A 19,691-nucleotide genomic window follows, 5' to 3' on the forward strand; every position below is an offset into this window, starting at 1 on the left:
TATCCACTCCCCAAGCGATGTAGGTTCACACCTTCCACTCAGCTTGGCGTGGTCTGAACTTAATTGAGTTTTCATCCATTGTCCCCAATTTTGCTTGCTCACACTTTTTACTCGCTTCTGTGGTAATTGATCGTCTTTTGTATGCTTTCGATATCTCTTCTGTATTTACTGTGACGATGGTAGATAATCGAAAAAGATTTCCCTGGAGGCAAATTTCCGACGTAGAAGGCCGACGAGGTCAATTGAGATAAAAGCATGAACGGGTTGCATCGACCGACAGCTAATCTTCGGCATTGGTGTGGCATTCAGTAAAACCACGAAAAGTGAAATTCAAATATAAATTTTGGAAAAAATGCAATTTTAATGTAAATGCGAGTGTACATTCAAAATTTTCCAGTACCAAGTGTGAGGTGGGAATAAAAACAAGGCCAGTACGAGGTTAATAGCTAATTGTTTCCGCACATAATAAGAGGGTCAGGTATGTTGACAGCAAGTGCTGCTTGATGAGGGGAATGTTTGGCAGGGTTTTGCAACACGAACAGAGTCCAAAGACTGCCTGAGTATTGCACTTCGTGGAGAGTCACAATCAGATCACAGCAGCTTACTCTGGACATATCCACCGATTAGTGTCACGAGATGCCTCGTCGGTTTTCCTGCGTATCTGGGTCCGCAGGCACAGCCTTTAGAGGCACTGAGTTTATTTTCAGTAGTGCTGACACAAGCCGTGTCTCTCAACCTATCAACACCTGGAAGGATCGTACATTCGTTTGATCCCCGTTACACGAGCCGTCCATAAGAAACTAGAATTTGACTGTGCAAACTAGTGACGGTTTACATAGATTGTCTTATCAATGTCCTACTGATAACCGGCTATCTCTGGCAGCAATATAAACGAAGTCGACTACTTCATCAGTAGGAAAGTTAGTAAACTGATCCCACAAACTCAAACATGCTACAGGATTCGGGCCAACCTCCGAGAGAGTTAATGGTGAGTGGAGCAATACGTGGATTGTTGGGTGTCCGTGTTTTCGGGAGTACTTAAATCCATGATTTTTTAGATCCAGCTGGAGTTACGTGATGCAATGTTATTTTGCTTACCACTCCTTTTCGTGAGGTCTTTTCAGACACATATTTGTGATACGCACAGCCTTTTGAACTGTATCATTATGTTAGCCAGTCAGAAACTTCTTCTTATCTTCGGAAAATATGAGCCATTCCGGAATCGCGACCTCCCGCGTTAGTTGAACAACGCCCCTTTTTTCGAAAATAGAATGACCACTCTGAACCTTCTCCCACAGTCCACGTAATCTGGGCGTTGTTGCCTTGCACTATTCAGAAGAGTTGTGACTTTTTGTCGCAGGTGGGAGCAATTGACTATTAACCAGATTGATGACTTCTCAGATGGAAGTTTCATCCCTCTTTTGGAATCGTTCCTCCTCTGAGCTGATTAGTAGTATTGGGAGATTGGAGAATTTTACTGGGCGTCTCGTCCTTTGGGTGAAGTTAATCTAGGCTGAAAAACCGAGAAGCACTTATAGCTGCTTCATCCTTACTGGGAAACACCAGAAGCTTGCACCTCAAGAAACCCAAGAGGGTCTCGATACTGCGACCTTCCGGTTAGTAGTATGAACACAAACGCTCATTATGGAACCAACTCAGGAGAAATCAATGCAAATTCGTGATTCACAGCTGCATCATGTGTTGATTCCGAGGACGAACAAAGTGGTATACAATTGGGCTCTTCTGGGGGTGCTCGCCTTCAGTAGGAGCTGTACGAGAAAAAGTGGGTCATCACTCGCCAATTTCCCTTTGATTGTTACTTTTGTTTATAAATACCACAAAATTTTAATTTAATTAAATTTTCAGAGTCAATGGCTGCTATGAGAACCTGTCAGGTGGGACACAGAGTGAGGCCATGGAAGATCTGACTGGCGGCATATGTGAAACCATTGAGCTTAGCCCACAAAAACGTCCCAAGGACTTGGTGAAGCAGATGATGATTTACGTCAATCGATGTTGTTTGATGGGCTGTTCCGTGGACGTAAGTACGATTTCTTTTGATGCCAAGAAATGTTCTTGCCTGTCATGTACTTTCCTCGTTAAGGGCACAAGTGCAAGTACAACGGCCAAGTTTGACTAAATCATTGTCATTCAGCCATACAGATTTGAGGGCGTATCTAAGCTGTTTTCAAATTCAGACCTGGGACAACCGGGATTCAACCCTCACTATCAATAAGAATGGAAGAACCATGTGCACAACGAAGGCCGGTGGCCTAGGAGTTGGCGCATGCCCTATACAGCCACTCCAACTACGCGTAATAGACAGAGAAGTATTTCGAAAAACACATGCGGCTTTGTCAGTTTTGGTGAAAATGCAACCTCCGCGTTTGTCTCTTGTCATGAACCACAGTACCTTAATGCCTTCTTATTGCCGTGAACGCCGGTCTGGATAGCCGCCTGACCGCCTGGTGCGCTTGACCAAACCAGAAAAATGTCAGTGAACGTGCAAGCCAGCTGATCTATTGATCTCCGTCGCGTACAAGTGGTCAAATTTGATACTAAGACTACAACTCATCTGTCAAGGACGAGTGAAGAACAACCAATGAAATCTGTCTCAAAGAAAAACGGTTATTCCATTGGCTGTTATGGGGTCCCGTTACGTTCTGAGCTGGTTCTCCTAATACCTTTGATTAGACCAGCAAAGGTATAAAATCCGTACTAAATTTATGTTCTTAATCATATATTATATATTCTGCAGTAAATATCGCCACCTTACCGCGCCCTCCCGCATGACTTACTGACCGAAACCACATAGCAAATCTGTCAGATTTTAGCGATTGATTTTATTCCCCTGTCGGTATACCTATCCTATGTGATAAACTCCTGAATTGTTAATATCGCCTTAACGTTTTGAAGGAGACGCATTCAATTTGTTCTTTTTGCAGTCGCAAATCATTGAGGCCAAACTTGACAACGGCTTGATTGCGGGCCATGCGTACAGCGTGACTGGGATGCAGCAAGTAAGTCAGAACACTACTACCTGATGGTGCGTTGACGACAAAGATGGACCGTTTACTTCTCTGTTCAAATGCGCCGCTTGAGAATATCATCGTTCTTCAAAGAAGTGGTTCACATCTTCTCAGTTCCACTAGTATAAGCACAAGGGACGCCCATCCACTGACAAGCTACCTCGCAAGAATGCACATCAGTCCGAACCTAATATGAGATACCCTCAAGATGGGCTTGATAGTCGTTTAGCAGTGGTGATTTCGATCAAAATAACCGACTGGATAACATAATGGTATGCCTTTGTGATCTACTACTCATAAGGTTGCTGAAAATCCATCGATAGCCCACGACCGGTTTCGCCCTTCTTGGAGCTCATCAGGTAGGCGCAGTCCCCGGGTTTCCCACAACCTTATGTTCTACTTGAAACCAAATTGCACGAAATTAGCGAATATACACTCGTTTGCAAACTTTTGAAAACATCACAAATGGGATGTTCAGCTGGGTTCCAGGTGAGTCTCTCGAAAAACCAAATTAATTTGCAAATGAGTGTATATTCGCCATTTATACAGCTGGGTTCAGAATCTACGTAGGCACTCTCACCGTCATTCCTCGTCCTGTTGTTCTGTACACGATACGGAAAGAGAGGAACTAAAAAAAGAAACCACATACACAGCGGCCTTCCAAGAGAATATTTCCGAGAATGCGGTACAACCACCTGGTCCCAAAAATATCTGGACACACTAGCGACAAGATACTCTTCGGCCTTCGGGAGGTCTACTCCATTTTCCAGAACTGCTTTAAATTTACGATCGCCAACTTCAGGTAGAAAAGCTGTCTGACTGCTGGAGGAACTAACCATTGAAAATGCGGCTGGTCATAGAGGCCACTATTTTTGACTGAAACGGTTAGATATGCTCAGGGTGGCTATTTGGATTTGTTGGGCACCGCTGATCAGCACCAATCAGTTACACATATGCCCTTCAGATGCAACAAAAAGGGCACACTCACGTGAGGTAGGAACAGTTCTCCAGGACGATATAAATCAGAGGGACAACAGGCGCTTGTATCTATTCACATTCGTATTTGTCGAGGTCATTGCGGAGCTTCCTTATTGACTTTGGGGATACCACAAAACATGATTAGTTCCATTCCTAATGCCAGCGTCGGTGCCGATCCAATGGTCACTGGGGCTTAAATAAATCGAGGACTTTTCCAAAGAGAGGACGACTGTAGACAGACACCTCGTAACTTAGCTTAAGCAACAGGAAAATCGGTGACTGACTTGAAGAGGTTCTTGCACTGCCAATGCATCTCAACAATGATGAAACAGATTTACGATGCCTCCTGGCTTTTCGCCACAGACTAATCTCATTTGTAGAACAAAATATGTATTCCCCCAAGACTCAATATTTGTCTTTTGGTGAGATAGGATTTTTGAGTCTTCAACATCTTTTATAGCGGTTGGTTTGTACGCGATTCTTAACCCGTACCATACCACAGTTTGTTGCTTTCTCCCTAGAAACCGGAGCGATATAAAGCGATTTTACAAACTAAACATGCAGTTTTGGTCTGAAAAAGTCATTAATGAAGTGTTTTGAACAGTTATTTTGCACCAGTTGGCCAGCATTTTTTGGAGAAAGCAGTCTGGCTTTTGGTTTGTCGGATTGAAGTTGTGAGTGACCCATTTTTCTGAGTGGTCCGGTGAATGAAACTGAATGACGACATTGATATAATGATTTGTCTTATGACTCCGTCCTTCGTATTCTTGGGAAAACTGAATGACGACACGATGCTCATTGATATAATGATTTATCTTATGACTCCGTCCTTCGTATTCTTGGGCGAATAATTCGCTTGATTGATTGGACTGAAAAAGTGGGGTTTTTCAAGGCTTTCGAATGTTCATTCGTTGTAATGCGACGACTTCCACAATTAGCTCTTTGTTGGGCGGGCTTCTTCGTGCTACTGATTCATCGTGGCTAAGTGGCTAAGTGAAAGGGTTTTGGTTTCAGTATTCCTGTGCATGTATTGCTCTGGTGCACTGATGTTGTCGATCGCCCAGACGCGGTGACGAAATCAGCGAAGCCTGTCGCCAGTGTTGTGGCTAAGTGCTTTAATTGTGATGGGTAGATGGCCCGTAGCCATAATGCGCTCAGTTAGCTATGTACTGATTCAGGTGTCTATTTCCAGTTAGTATCAAACAATACTCTAAACTTACCTCTAGCTGGCACATTTGCTTCTTTGTTTCAGTCCATGGAAAGGGCTTCCACCGAATGTGAACATGCACTGTACCTTCGGTGATATGGTCTCCAGTTGGTATAGGTCAAGTGTTCCTTGTGTATTATTGAATTAGTCTTTGTCTAAATTATCTGGCATAGCACAGCAAAATATCCCCGGGACGTACGATTTTCGTAGGTATGCAGTGCAGATTCTAGTTTACGGTCTTTTTGGACCAGTGGATTTCTGACTGGCTGACATAAAGATCCTACATATTTACTGAAAACGCGCACAGGTCACCAACCGCTTTCTTGCGTCTGGAGACGTATGGTACCATAGTAAGGAGCTATGTGATAACATTTTCGTTGTGGCTTACTTAGAGCTTACAACATGCACCTCTAAAGTATCGGCGGTGAGGCGTAACAAGCAAGGACGTATATGTGCTCCAATCGATTACTGTAGCCTAATTCGCTGTGCCTTCTCCGTGGTGTTCTGCTTAAGGCCTTCTGGAGACTTGATGGGTGGTAGGTTCCTACAGTTTAGAGTGGAACACAGTTAGCATGAAATTAATACACAGTGATCGAGCAAACAATCAAAATCCTTCGTTGTGTCAACTGTTCAGCTAGATGGATGCGAACTCACGAACCAAGTTCTCAACCATCGTATAAACGTGTAGCTCACATTTCTGTTCACACCAAACTTCTCAGGTTCATTACCGCGGAAACCCAACCTACCTTGTCAGATGCCGTAACCCGTGGGGTGGGAAGTACGAATGGAAAGGTGCGTGGTCAGATAAATCGCCCGAGTGGGGAGGTATCAGTGCCCAGGAAAAGCAGATACTCGATTTGAAGTTCCGGGATGATGGCGAATTCTGGTAAGTGATGAGTTGATTGAGAGACTGCTTGATTGGTTGCGTGAGATGGCTTGCGAGAAAAAGGCAGAATGTTGTTGGGGTTGCGGGACGGCTACATAGAATGCTATTTCCATTTGAATGACGTCCAAATTGTATCAAGAATTGAATACTGGTGTGTAAATAGGAGCTTGAGTTCCGACAGATTGCAGCCCATCAGTAGTTGGCTAGCTTTCGAACATCTTTCCCAATCTAGGTTGATAAACATTTATGCCATAATTCAATGAGTATTCATCCACGTACAGAGATCATAAAATAGTCTGCTATAAAGCCTCAGAAAGAGGTGTTTGGTCCTCTGTATATTTTATCTGCGGCTGAACTGAAATTAAACAAAAAGAACCCAAAAGCCTCATTATTTTTTGCTGCTTTCTCCGTGTCATTACAATATTATTGTGGCAGCTGCGCGCAAACAAATAGATGATATTGTGAAATTTTTGCCTGACCTGTGTATACTGTCCGTCCTAGACAAAAAACGAAAAGTCCCCGTCAAATGATCAATAATACCCGTGATCTCTTCTTTCATCACTCCGGAGGTTGCACTAAAGTTCAAAGCGGTAAAATATTGGGCACATGTTACTCGAAAGAGGGATTTCCCCATTTTCTGATATCAACATAGTTGATGGCTGCTTTACGGTAGGCTACGGCAAACATTTTCCCCGAAGACATATCAGGTAGACCGATACGAGATTTTAGTTACCCACCTAGAATCGAATATACTCTTACTTTTAATGACGCAGAAGCCACTTCTGAACGCGAGCTGTTTGTTGATGTACAGCCGTCCGATTTAGGTGAAACTTCCATTACGAAGTGTATCATAAGTCGGAGGGAGTGGGTCGATGATAAAAACAGGCAGTATACTAGTGCATTAGCAACGTTGTGGAATGTAGGTAGCTCGCGCATAACGAACATTCCATGTTATCCGCCTTTCCAACTTTCAAACAGACACACTCGATAGGACGTAATAGGAAAATATAACTCAGCATCCACAGCCCTGCATGATGGGTCGCTTGTATCCTCAAAGCATCCAGGGCCTTTCTACTTAATACCTTATCCCAAGTTCATCATCTTTCAGTTTTGGACCTTTTTAGGGTGTGATATGTGATATGTACCACAGATGTTTTTCATAACTGGCAATGATTTGGAACGTATAGCACTGACCGAGTTTCTGAAGTGGAGTATCAACCGCATCAGATCCGTTTTCCAGTTGTCTAATTCCGAGTTTAATGGAGACAAGCTTAATCAGGAATGTATCTCAGACATAAATTGTTGTCAAACGATAAAGATGTCCTTCGTAAAGTTCTTAATGTAACAACAGGGGAGAGTTGCTCAGGAGTGGGTTCAGTACAGACGAAATCCCATTTGAATCATAAGTGACATCCTCCGGTCAACAGTAGCGAGAGGAAGAACGACGGGAAATGAACAGACAAATCAAAGACTGGTCACACACGAAAAATAACACGAGACCCGTCTAGAATACTTACAACGAAGGCTTGTTTCAAATTCCACGTAGTTTCTTACTTTTGCATGCTTTCTAGGATGTCCTACGACGACTTTGTCACCTGCTTTTCACGTCTGGAGGTTTGCCATCTTGGTCTGGAAAGTTTAGAGTACGATCAAGATTACCGTGGGAAACGCCGGCTTGATGAAGCCATCTTCTCCGGTCATTGGGAGAAAAATGTCAATGCGGGTGGCTGTATGAATTATCGAAGTAAGTTAACCCGAAATATTCTTTAGATATGTCGGTATCACAGCAAATCAAACACCAGCCAGAAATTATGGCCCCAAAATCCGGACTGCGACAGCTGGTTTGTAATCCCACATACATCTGAAAGCGAAATATTTCTGACACCTATGTGCAGTCTAAAAGCAAGCTTCCAGAAAAGTATAAAAGTTGATCGTTGAATTCGTTGCAAAGCAACTTGCCTCTTTTGGCAGAACACCACCGGGAGGATCAAGTGCTGATCGAGTGCTGCAGGTTATATAAAACAGATTTAAGGGTGAATGGTAGCAGCGGTAAATAAAACCCTCAAATGTTCCTAATATTCTCATTTTTTACGTTTATTCGATAGTACAGAGGGGCTCATCCAAACCCAGCTGGATTTCTCGGTTTAAATAAACCCAAGTATGCGCGGCGCGAGGGCGTGTACACCACAGTTCTAGGTCATTGGGATTCACCGCTGACCGCACACGGTCAGCGGTCAGAATTAGGCACTAACAGGTCTTTTGTGAATTTAGGTGCGAACCCAACTCGACCAAATTTCATGCAATCTCCGCAAAAGTTAAGCAACTACTTGCAGCTATTTCAAACTTACAAAAATTGCAAACAATATCCTAGAGAAGTCATTAATCGTACTGCATCCTGAATTTGAAGATCACAAATCTGATCCTTTAATTTTTTACACATTCTATCACTGGTGAGAGCTGGTTGCCGATATCGACAAACGACAACCTCCAACGGACCTGTTTTACTCTTGAGGTTGGAATTCGTTCCCTCGTCAACCTCAAACTTAGCTCAGCCTGATTAATTTGTATGTCAAAGTGAAAAAAGTGCACCGATAAGTCCATCGACTGTCTACCACTATTTTCGGAAATGACAGGCCCCTATTGCTCTTCAGGTACAAGCTTTTTTCTACTCGGTTTCCATTTTCGCACAAACCCATTGAACTGAGTGTGTACAATGTGCACTGGAGTATCAGTGCATGATCGTTGGGCTAGCATATCATCCATAATTCCACGAAGGACCAATGATGTGCAATGCTGAGTTCACTGCGTTACACCAGGGTGTATGCTATCTGCAATGACCGCAGCAGAACAGCAGAAGGAGTATCCAGAGAGGAGCGACAATATATGCAGATTTAACACATAGCAGGAGGGTGGGTGCCCCATCACCCGATTTGTTTCCACTCATACCGAGCTACTCGTGAGTAGTATAAAGTGCAAACGTTTAAGGGGCTTAAAAGCGAAATACAGAAAAACCAAATTGATTTGCAAATGAGTGTATTTATCGAAAACAGTGCAATTTGGGTTCAAGTAGAACATATGATTGACGGAAACTCGTGGACTACGCCTACCTGATGATGAGTCCCAAGAAGGGCGAAACCGGTCGTGGGCTGTCGAACAGTTTTCAGCAACCTTGTGAGTAGTTTGCTTTACGAAATACAGAATCGTTCCATAGAGGTTTGGTAAACAATCGATGGATTTATTGCAACGTTTCGCTTTTGACAGAAGAGCTTCGTCAGGCCAAGTGAGAAAGTAAGCTGGCTGATTGGGCTTTAAGGCTGTCAGGGAACCATTCCGTGAGATTCCTTATGACTAGTGACTTGATCAGTGCTGGGTGTTCAGTCTGATCTTCCTGTTTGTTGGTTAGTGGGCATGACTGAGAGTTACAATAGATTGGTTAGGCGGGTTGTCTTCATGAAGAACCCGGATTTTTTGTCCTACTTTTTTCGTCTAGGACACCTTACTGGAAAATTCCCCTTGGAGTCGTTCACAGATTTCGTTCACCTGTCTTCGTCCAAGGGTGCTGAGACAATTGGTTTGGGGATAGGGTTAGTGTAGTTAATAAGATGTAACTCTACTTGGATTTTGCACTTTTAGACCGAGACCGTTTCGCTGATAACTGCACACCGCCTCGTGTCTTATCGGCTGATCTAAGACCGCTCTGCACACGTTTGCAAGTTCTACCCCCTCTATTCTATTCACGCTGGGATGCTTGGCGATTTCCACCGCCTCGGCCACCAGCCGCTCTGGTGTGAATCCCGTCTCAGGATGTCCACATTTTCTAAATCTATCCTATGTCCAGTGTCTAGAGCATACTGTGCCAGTGCCGAATCTTTGACTAACGCCTGGTATTCATCTGTATTTCTCGGTGGTCTGTTAATGGAACGCTTATGCTCACTGATTCTGATTCTAGGTAGTTCCAAGTTTCCCGCCCGTGAATATCTTGAATTTTGCACAGTTTTCACCCAGCAAGCAAAGTAAATCTGTGGTGAAAAACCGAGAAGCACAGTGCAGCCGTTTCGCCTTTGCGGACGTATAGGCGATAACAAATATCTCACGAACTTAAGGGCAAAACCGAATCCACCACTTTCTGGTTTGTGGCTTAGACCTCGAGTGTCTAGCCAGGTGTGTAGCTCTATCTAGGTGGGAAGTACATGAGCGAACATACTGTCAGAATAGGTCAACTGAACTAAATAGTCAATAGCTCATTCGTTCAGCTGTAACAAATTTTCAGTATAGAGGTGCCATGCCACCTAGGGCTGGGATACTGCCAGGTCGCCCAAGCCTAGACAGGGGAAGTCGAGATGCAGAGGTCGGGTTCGAACCACGGGCCTTCCGGTCTGTAAATTCGCGCTCTAACCACTTGAGGCATCTTGCTCCTCACTAATTTAGTAAAGATAAAATCTTCAAAACGAGCGTTTGCATTAACCTAAAACAAATATACTTTCGAAGCAAAAATAAAAGACCACGCAAAAACATAAAATCGCAAACGGAATATTCGGTTAATGTCTTTTCATCACACCAGCCACGTCACGTGATTTTGTGTTGCTTACTGGTGTCCGCATGACAAGTCCTCAGATGGACGGCCCATGGGGGTTCTTCCTTTCTAAGTGGACTTCTGTAGCTAGTAGGTAGCGAGGTCCCAAATTTCACTAAAGGGTTCACTCTGTGGATGCATGTTAACAAAACTGCTGGCTATTCAGTCGTTGCCAAGTTACATAGTGTACAACCGCCGGCAATAAGGTCAAGAGTTCCAGTTCTCCGTCCAAGCTTATGAAGTACAGATTAATGCTGGTCCCCAGCATAGCTGGTGAAGTCGCCCTCAGCTACTCGGTCTTCCAGTGCAGCTAGGCTTCTCTTGCAGGATGATGTCCCAACTAATGGAGACTTGTATCCAAACTTTAGAAAAGCTCCATAGCACACTTAGACGGAAGCGATTTGTGGGTCTGTGCATGCGTTACACTACACACATGGTGGTAAGTATAGGGTGTGAATAACGTAACGACTTTTATTGATTCGTGGTCGATATGAAAAAAATAGTGTCACGATGGTCTCCAAATGTGCAAGCACAACTCCGTGTTTGATGTTTTATTTCAGCTCAGGTGTGAAAAGAGTCAGCAATCGGTATTTACTACGTCCCGACTCGAAATGATGAGACGACTTGGTGAACGAATACTGACAGGATCGGAATTATCTATACAAGTACCGGATCAATAAACTCGCGGCTAACGACGGTTGAATCGCACGCGTGCACCTAGTTGACAAGGCTAGCATTATAACCGGCTGCGTGGTCACTATAAGTGTGATGCAAAACTGGGTATATATATATACGTATATTCATATATATTTATAAAATGTGTAAAGTGGGGAAATAGACTTTGGGGAAGTGGCTGTTACAGAAGGTAGTGTTTGTTTCGTCACTATTTGACGAGGCATCGTCACCTGCATTCGGGCCAATAATTTCCTTTTGCTTGTTGTGTACATCCCTACACATCTACGAAGAGCTTGATCAATCAAAACCTACTGCTCCGTCCGTTCACTTGAGACCCGTGCTGTGTTATGTTATGCCCTTCTTGCATTTGATTGGCTCGTTAGGTGAAATTCTCTTAGTCCCCATTCCCCTCACTCTAATTGGCCAGTTTCCTAAAGTCGTGGCCTGCTTGATTAATTGACTGTTATAATCAAAGATGACTACCGACAGATTCGAAATAATTCTGCTCAGAAGCTCAACTATTCGACTCGAAAGCTGCCATCGATTTCCTTAGAAATGCATCGACGAACCGAGCCAGAAGACCAAATTACCTCACAGCTAAAGTACACAACGAACCGGAACGTCTGTCGATGACTGTATCTAGTCTAAGGCATGATAAAAGGATGAAATCAATTTTTTCTCACAAAACCGCCGGATACACGTTGTCTTTTACTTGTGGGGAGTGCAAATGTTTGCCGCTAAAGCACGACGCTCACACATCCATTCATCAAGTGACCGCATCTTTATCTATCATATCTTCCCACAGATACTTATTGGACCAACCCACAGTTCCGTATCGCTGTAGTTGATCCTGATCCGGACGATGATGAACAAAAAGCCACCATTATTATTGGTCTCATGCAGCGTGATGTCCGCAAAAAAAGCGGTGCTCAGTTCTTCCCTATCGGTTTTACTCTGTATCAGGTACGTATTCTGTGAAACATGTGACCAGTGGTAGAGGAACATTTGGTTTCTCTTATCTCCGTTCCTTCAAATGTCGCTACAAAACGATTCTCATTTATCTCCACAAAAGATAGAATTCTAGATCTGATTCCTTCTGGTTACTAGTTTGTTAGGAGACCATTATTCTACTTATTTACCGATTTGTTTGCAAAGGTTCCCCAAGACCAAGAATCATTGCTCACACGGGCGCAGTTACTTTCCAAGTCACCGTGCGGTCGATCTTCGTTTATCAATACACGAGAAGTCTGTGCGCATTTTTCGCTTTTACCCGGAGCATATGTGATTGTTCCGAGTACATTTGAGCCAAACCAGGATGTCGAATTCATCCTTCGAGTGGTCTCACAGGTGGCCGTGCCGAATAAGTAAGTACCAGTTTTGGGAGAAGGTCAAAGTATTATCCAGATCTCTGAGTTAGTGCTGACCAAAACGGCTCCAAGGAGAATAACAAGCCTTTAATTGTAATGCACTACTCATAAGGTAACTGAAAATACGTTGACAGTCCACAATCAGTTTCGCCTTTCTTGGGGCTCATCAGGTAGGCGCAGTCACCGAGTTTCTGTCAACCATATGTTCTAATTGAAACCAAATTGCACGAAATTAGCGAAATACACCCATTTGCAAACTAATTTGGTCTTTCGAGCGAATCACCTAAAACCCAGCTGAATCTCTCGTTTGTGATGTTTCCAGGCAACTGAATGTGTTGCACCAGGCCGCCTCCTGTTTCAGAAGCTACGATATTCATGATATCGCGATACATGTATATATTTGTAATGCACTACTCATAAGGTTGCTGAAAATCCGTCGACAGCCACAACACATTCAGTTGCCTGGAAACATCACAAACGAGAGATTCAGCTGGGTTTTAGGTGATTCGCTCGAAAGACCAAATTAGTTTGCAAATGGGTGTATTTCGCTAATTTCGTATAATTCAACCTGTCTCAATATGATTGCTATCCAGGGAGAAGGAAATCTGGTAACTCAAACTGGTTGTGATAATTGGAGTTAAGGAGCTTAAGGGGATAAAGTGACATCTTGTTGCCCATTGTCTATCGCTGACTTAGGCCTCTCGTCAAACCTTTCGAGGACTTGTAAGATATGGTTCACAGATGCCTAGGTAGGTTTAAAACATCAACCTCACGGGGATGGGGAGGTGGCTGTAATAAATGAAGTTCCTTTGCTTATTCGAACAGTGCAGTGTCTATACTTTTCTTCGACACGGTCGGGCTTTATGACACAGGGTAAACCAGTAGTACTTTGCGGCAAGACAACAGCCGACTAACCTACCAGTTTAGCGACCTCCATTCAGAGGCTTGGATAAGTGAACAGACACGACAAAAACTTTCGTCACCTGAGCAATGTCGGACTAAATAAGTGGCCTGGTTGACAGTCCCTCTCTGTCCAAAGACAAGTCTGTTGTGATTTGATGAACAAAGCTTCATTCCTTACTACACGAGGGACAGTCTTGTTTCATGACTGAACGGCGAGTCTTCTGGTGGTCCTCACCAAATGTAACTCGATTATAGTGTATAACTGCTTTCAAACGGAAGCCTGCTAAGACCTAATGTTGTTGTTCACTTGGTACTTTGAGGTGAGGGATTGAACACGTAGTCTCCCCGAACAAAGATTCCCATCCCGAACGGTCTAGCTGGTCTCATTTGGGGAGGTGGTATCGCTTGTGAGAACTTTTTCTGCCAGTCCCACGGAAAAACATTATCGTGCATACCTAGAATGATTCTCGGGTCTTAATTATACTCTGAGCCTACTTAGTTATACTGGCTTAAAGAGACCATTTTTATCGAGAGTATCGGCGACACAACAGAAGTTTGGATAAATCCCACAGGGCTTTTTTTTACAAATGCCGAGTAGCGTGGAGACAGGGTCTCTCATCTGAATCAAAGCATGCATCTGCTTGCTTTTCCCAACACCAGAGGGAGAAAATCTGCGCATCGAACGAATAGTTTATTGTGTTGGCACAGCCTTATTTCAGCTAATGTTTCTTACAGTAGATTATAATAGGACACCAGGCTATAAGATTTGTGCACACAACGTCTTTCAGGAAACTGGGCTGCTTGTAACATTATAAGACCAATCATTGTGCTCCCAAGACAAAGTAACTCAAGCCCACTCGTGGTATGGTCAAGACCAGCCAAGGAGATAAACTCTTAAAAGTCCAGTGTCTTTGTCAGAAATGTTCCATACATGGTGAATGACGACATATATTCTCTTCTAGGAGAGGCTCAGTGAGTAGAACTCATGGAGCCTCTGCGATAAGTTGCTCCATCTGAAGAATAGTTTCCACAAAAGGAGAAATCGTAGTATGTTATATCATGCCGAAAACATCCATATCTAGGCACTCAAAGAGGCAACTCTGACCACGTTTTTTTAGCCAGATGCCAAATTATTGTCAGAATATGGAAGAGCCTAGTCCACTGATTTCTCATCTTGATCTTTCTCGACGAGGTTTAAGTGCTGCGAAGATATTTACAGGGCTGCTTGAAGTTATGGGGTGGGCTAACAGAAGCCAAAATTTGCAACACGATAACCAAACGAGGTCACCTGATATGGAGGAAAATACAAGCCCTCCGGCTGACAATGAGTCGCTCATTAAGCACCAGGCAAAGGCCAAAGAGCAGAGGTTTGAGAAACCATGCGTCTGTTCCGTTCCGCGAATTTTCTCGGCCAGTAGAGCTTGAGTGTTCATACAAATTAGTTTTTCGAACAGAGGCAGGTTTACGCACAGATACTGCCTCGACGACAGCATGTAATCTGGTTCACGTAAATTCCCAATCCCGTGAAAGCGTGAAACGTGAAAAGACAATATGATTAGAACTGATTGCGTGCACAGCATTTGGACTGGGATCGTGTTGGTCGACGAAAGTGGGCAGTGTTCACTGATTCTAGCAGGCAATCGCCTTGTTTCACAACAAATGTATGATACCATGCAAAGACATTCGAATGAATACACAAATGCCTGTTTACGGACTGCAGCAATTTGTCCATTGGTTTCCTGAGTAGGATGGTGTTTCGATTGGAAAAGTACCCGTAGGTGTTCCGATGCGTAGGTAATTCAGGTACCTGTCCAGAGTCTCCGCGATATCACTTCGACAACAGGATAACTCCTGAAAGGCAAGTTGATGTAAGCCGGTTTCGCTGATTGTGGTTTCAGTCTTGGCTTTACCGCCTGTGAGGTGTGTTGCACTAAGCGGTTTGAATGCATGTTTTCCGTATCGTTATTCGGACTTCTGAGGAGGCATTCTCTCCGAAATTCCATCGTAAGCCCATGATAGTTAAGCAACGATTATAAAACACAACTGATGACAAGCGTATTCTGCTCCATTGTCGAAAGACGGTTCTATCCACCTGATCTAATTATAACCTTCCAACAATTTTTAGAGAACTTGATGACGGCAACGTGAATTTGGACATTCCAGAGGTAAGTGAAACTCATTAAACAACAAAGGAAGCAAACTTGTTGAAGGGCTTCATAAAAGATTCCTTGGTTAGGTATGTAGGCTGTGCAATCGTGTAATTCCTACACTACTATCAGGCTTAATAGCAGTATAAGCCGAAGTGCGAAGCGAAACCGAGATGAGCCTTGATTCCGTTTAGCTTTAGTGTTAGTTTCGACCGCTTCAGCATAGCTGCATATTAGCTATGCCTCAATATAGTTTCCCAATCAGGGTAAATCAACGTTAACTGAAATTTCTTTGGTTCAAATGCACAGAAGTGTAACAGATACGAACTTCCCCGGAATATAAGTTACTAGGCGGTTGCTGCCAAGAGAAACGTGTTGGCGACACCAAAGTTGCTACTTCTGTTCCGTTGGGAATTCAGTAGTCCTAAGACAGTTCGAAACAAAGCTTTTCCAGTCTCACTTGAACCGTTTGTTATAACAAGCACTCACCTCACCGACTCTCCACCAAGCCTGTCGCGAACCGCACTACGGTTCCGAGATGGTAACACACTGTGTTGCCATATTGGTGGCTCGGGTCTGTACAGTACGCATCATCATCAGTACGTACTGATGATGTCTTCTCGAATGGTGACGAAAAGTTTGCAAGCCAGTTACCAAGCTCAATTACCGAAAAATGGATCAGATTGTATTCTCCACAAGAAAATAAGCTTGGAAGAGGAACACTACTCAGTGCATAAAAATTCGTAAGACTATTTGACTCATTATGGTCAGGGAACAAAAAGAACACGTTTGTTTCCTGTTTTGTACACCATTCACTCGACCATTACTTTTCACAGGATGTCATGGAGGCTGTGAGATTGGAGAACGAAATCCTGGTAAGTCTTGAATTTCCTCATTACTGCTTCAAAGTTTTATTGCTATCTTACGACCGCAGATGTCACGTACGTACAAATTCCATCACCCATCTGTAGAGATTTTCCAGTATGGCCGATTGAAGCTCTATGTCACGCTACTGATGAATGTTCCCCACAAGAACTCACTCTATAATATTCTATTCTGAGCTACAAGACAGATATGTGTTCTATAAGACATGCATTTATGGAATATAGATGAGTTTCAATATTCTCACAATTGCTTTGCGTCATTGGGTGGCACTTACCTGTACGATGCAAACATATTGCTAACTGGATGACCGCAAACAAAACGTCCACAGAGAAGATAAACTCAGTTGACATTATCCAGCTGCTTTCAAGGAACATGTCTTTGTTCGGGCATTTTTCTTGTCCGGTGGCAACAACTCCCTGCCGTCTATTACCATATGGATGAAATGCGACGTTGAGGAACAGAGTAACCCTTGTAAAGTGATCACACTCATTGGTAAGGGGCAACTATTTAATTTATTTCGGGGAGTCTTCTAGTCCTACCTCCATCGTAAGACATAAAAAACTTTGAGTTATGAAGAAATCTTCCATCAGAATGATCTCCCAGTCTTTTTAGCTTCTTCTCACAGTTCAGCAGCGTCCTGTTCCAGATGATGTACTGCTTGCGAGTCAGGATAGGAAGATTTCAACAAGGCTTCAAGTCAGTGCATATTCAAGAAGGTTGCGCATCCGTCATGAGTGAGCATCGCCCATTCACGTGTGGAATGACTTGACTGGTCACCAACACTTATTTCTCTAAGCTCAATCGTAGACAAACTTCAAGCAGGGGCTTGACTTACGGCGCTAAAATTAGTCCGATAAGGGGAAAAGTCACAGTTATAGAACAGAATGACATAAGATTGCTTCCACTCAGTAATGCACTGTTTGCCTGAGGCATTCGTTGGAATGTCATATAGTCAACTTGAGTCTCATTAGCTGTCTAGAGAACCAGTCTTCATCATCCTCTCGACACACGGTTTATATCTATGTTAAAAGATGTATCTTTCCACTTATCATTCAATCGATTGATTGCTCGGTAATTCACGAGTCAGCAATCTTTTCCTGATGGGATGGTGCCTGATGAGTTCAAGTTCACCAAAAACTTGATTGATACACTTAGCATTACGGAACAGACAGCCTTCAAAACACGTGATGTTGAAACTGATCAAATGAGGAGGGCCACGCAAATCAGATGATTGTGTACGGAAATTTGACGGTCAAGCGAATAACCATCTTGTGTCTTATGAGTCGTTCGGTACTGTGACATAAGGACTGGCGAGCACTGATTCGATGTGGTGAATGACAATGGTGGTTGCAACTGCGTGTGAATCTAAATGACACATTTGACATCGTCACGACTTTTGGCCTCCATCAGATGGAGATCAGTTTGACTGATCAGACCTGTGACTGAAGATACAAGGATTGATGAACATATAGTTCTAATGATTTCTTCCGGAGATGTGTGATTATGAAAGCCTCAGTTTATCACAGCAGAGAACCAATACTCAGAGGCGAGTTTCAAACGGACTGGCGTCATCACAGCATCTCCAAACACAATGCTCCCCGCCGTCGCCCTTCAACTATGGTTTACGACTTGACGATGGGTATACGTTAACGTGAGAACGCCCGTCTACACCCAAACGTGCCAGTGTATTCATTGCCATACATGTGCGTTGCAGAACACGACAAGGTAACTCATCCAACCAACAAGGGGACATTAGCAATCTGTACTTACCAGTGGTACATTGATGTGACCAAGCATTGCAATCGATCAGTGATCGACACACACCACGAAGTAGACTCGCACCGAAACTTTCCGTTTCATCTAAAGAATAAAGTCATGCTAACCCAAATATACATGATCTCATACTTTCGTTGCGGCCATCAGACTGCAAAACCGTGTCTTGTGCCAACAAATAGCATTACTCACATAATTCGGCCTCCGTGGTCGGGCTGATCCACAAATTCAACCACTATTTCTTCTACACTGTCTAAATTCCAAAGTGTTCCTGTTAGTGTGAACCTGACACGGACGTTCAATCCTGTGCTAGTATTCATATCAATATTAGTATATTTTCGCCTCTGTAATTGTGTAGCTCGAAAATTTATTGAATCTACAAGTTCTGCAACCGTGGAAGCATCTGTCAATAACCAGTGGCTTCTCTTGACTTGTTTCTTCTCCAACACCAAAACTGGATGCGCAAAACGCAACCAATCATGGGATATTCAGTGATATTTTTGGTTGACCAGTTTTTTAGTACATTAAGTTTTTTCGTTGAATTCGAGCAGATGCAGCAATTCGTTCGTACAATCTAGAAAATACTGTTTGATTAAAACATTAAAGAGCTGGGCGCTTTTTTGGTAATTTCAGCAAGAAGACGAGGAAATTAAGGAGAAATTTGAACAACTGTGTGATAAGAAGACAGCGTCCATTAATGCAACTGATCTACAAAAGTTGCTCAACGGGAGCAGTCTGCAAGGTACATTTCATCATCATGTATATTTTCAAATTCAGCTAATTTTGGTTAATTCCTTTCGGCCCAAATGAGTTTATGAGCTGTTTGACCAAAATAGTTGTTAAACAAATGTTTCTGAATTTCAGATATGCCAGGATTTGAGGGATTCAACCGAGAAATGTGCCGTAGTATGGTTGCCGCTGTTGATGTATCCTTTACGTGCTCCTGTATTCCTCTGTTTGCAAATGTTTTAGCTGTCTCGTTTATAGATATGAGGTTCAAAATCATTTTCGAGTTATGATGATACACAGTTGGAAAACCGGCTTCATCCAAGAAGATGCATTGTTTCCCATGCATAGCTCAGGCCACCCCACATGTTGTGACTTGCTGGACGGTCGTGCAACTCTGTATCGGTCCCTTGGTTTCCTGCTCCGCCCACTATGGTATATCAAAAGGCAAGGCAGCTCTACACAGCCCTTTATGGAGACAAAGGAAAATTATTACAACTGTATTTATAGGGTAGTCACAGAGTGTTCCACAAGGTCGTGCC

General features: G+C 43.3%; 1 protein-coding gene across 1 annotated transcript in view; it reads left to right on the forward strand.

Annotated features, from left to right (window-relative positions):
• Positions 1-19,691, forward strand: part of T265_14214 (hypothetical protein) — a gene marked incomplete at both ends in the record, with an annotated part of 44,632 nt that overhangs the window by 17,336 nt on the left and 7,605 nt on the right. Inside the window, 10 exons of the mRNA XM_009172599.1 lie at positions 1,867-2,041; positions 2,946-3,020; positions 5,934-6,100; positions 7,672-7,844; positions 12,154-12,311; positions 12,504-12,712; positions 15,744-15,783; positions 16,602-16,640; positions 19,057-19,165; positions 19,288-19,349. Coding sequence (XP_009170863.1) covers positions 1,867-2,041; positions 2,946-3,020; positions 5,934-6,100; positions 7,672-7,844; positions 12,154-12,311; positions 12,504-12,712; positions 15,744-15,783; positions 16,602-16,640; positions 19,057-19,165; positions 19,288-19,349 — 1,207 coding nt within the window. The remainder of the gene's footprint in view (positions 1-1,866; positions 2,042-2,945; positions 3,021-5,933; positions 6,101-7,671; positions 7,845-12,153; positions 12,312-12,503; positions 12,713-15,743; positions 15,784-16,601; positions 16,641-19,056; positions 19,166-19,287; positions 19,350-19,691) is intronic.

This window comes from Opisthorchis viverrini (assembly GCF_000715545.1).
Source record: "Opisthorchis viverrini unplaced genomic scaffold opera_v5_159, whole genome shotgun sequence".
Lineage (NCBI taxonomy): Eukaryota > Metazoa > Platyhelminthes > Trematoda > Opisthorchiida > Opisthorchiidae > Opisthorchis > Opisthorchis viverrini.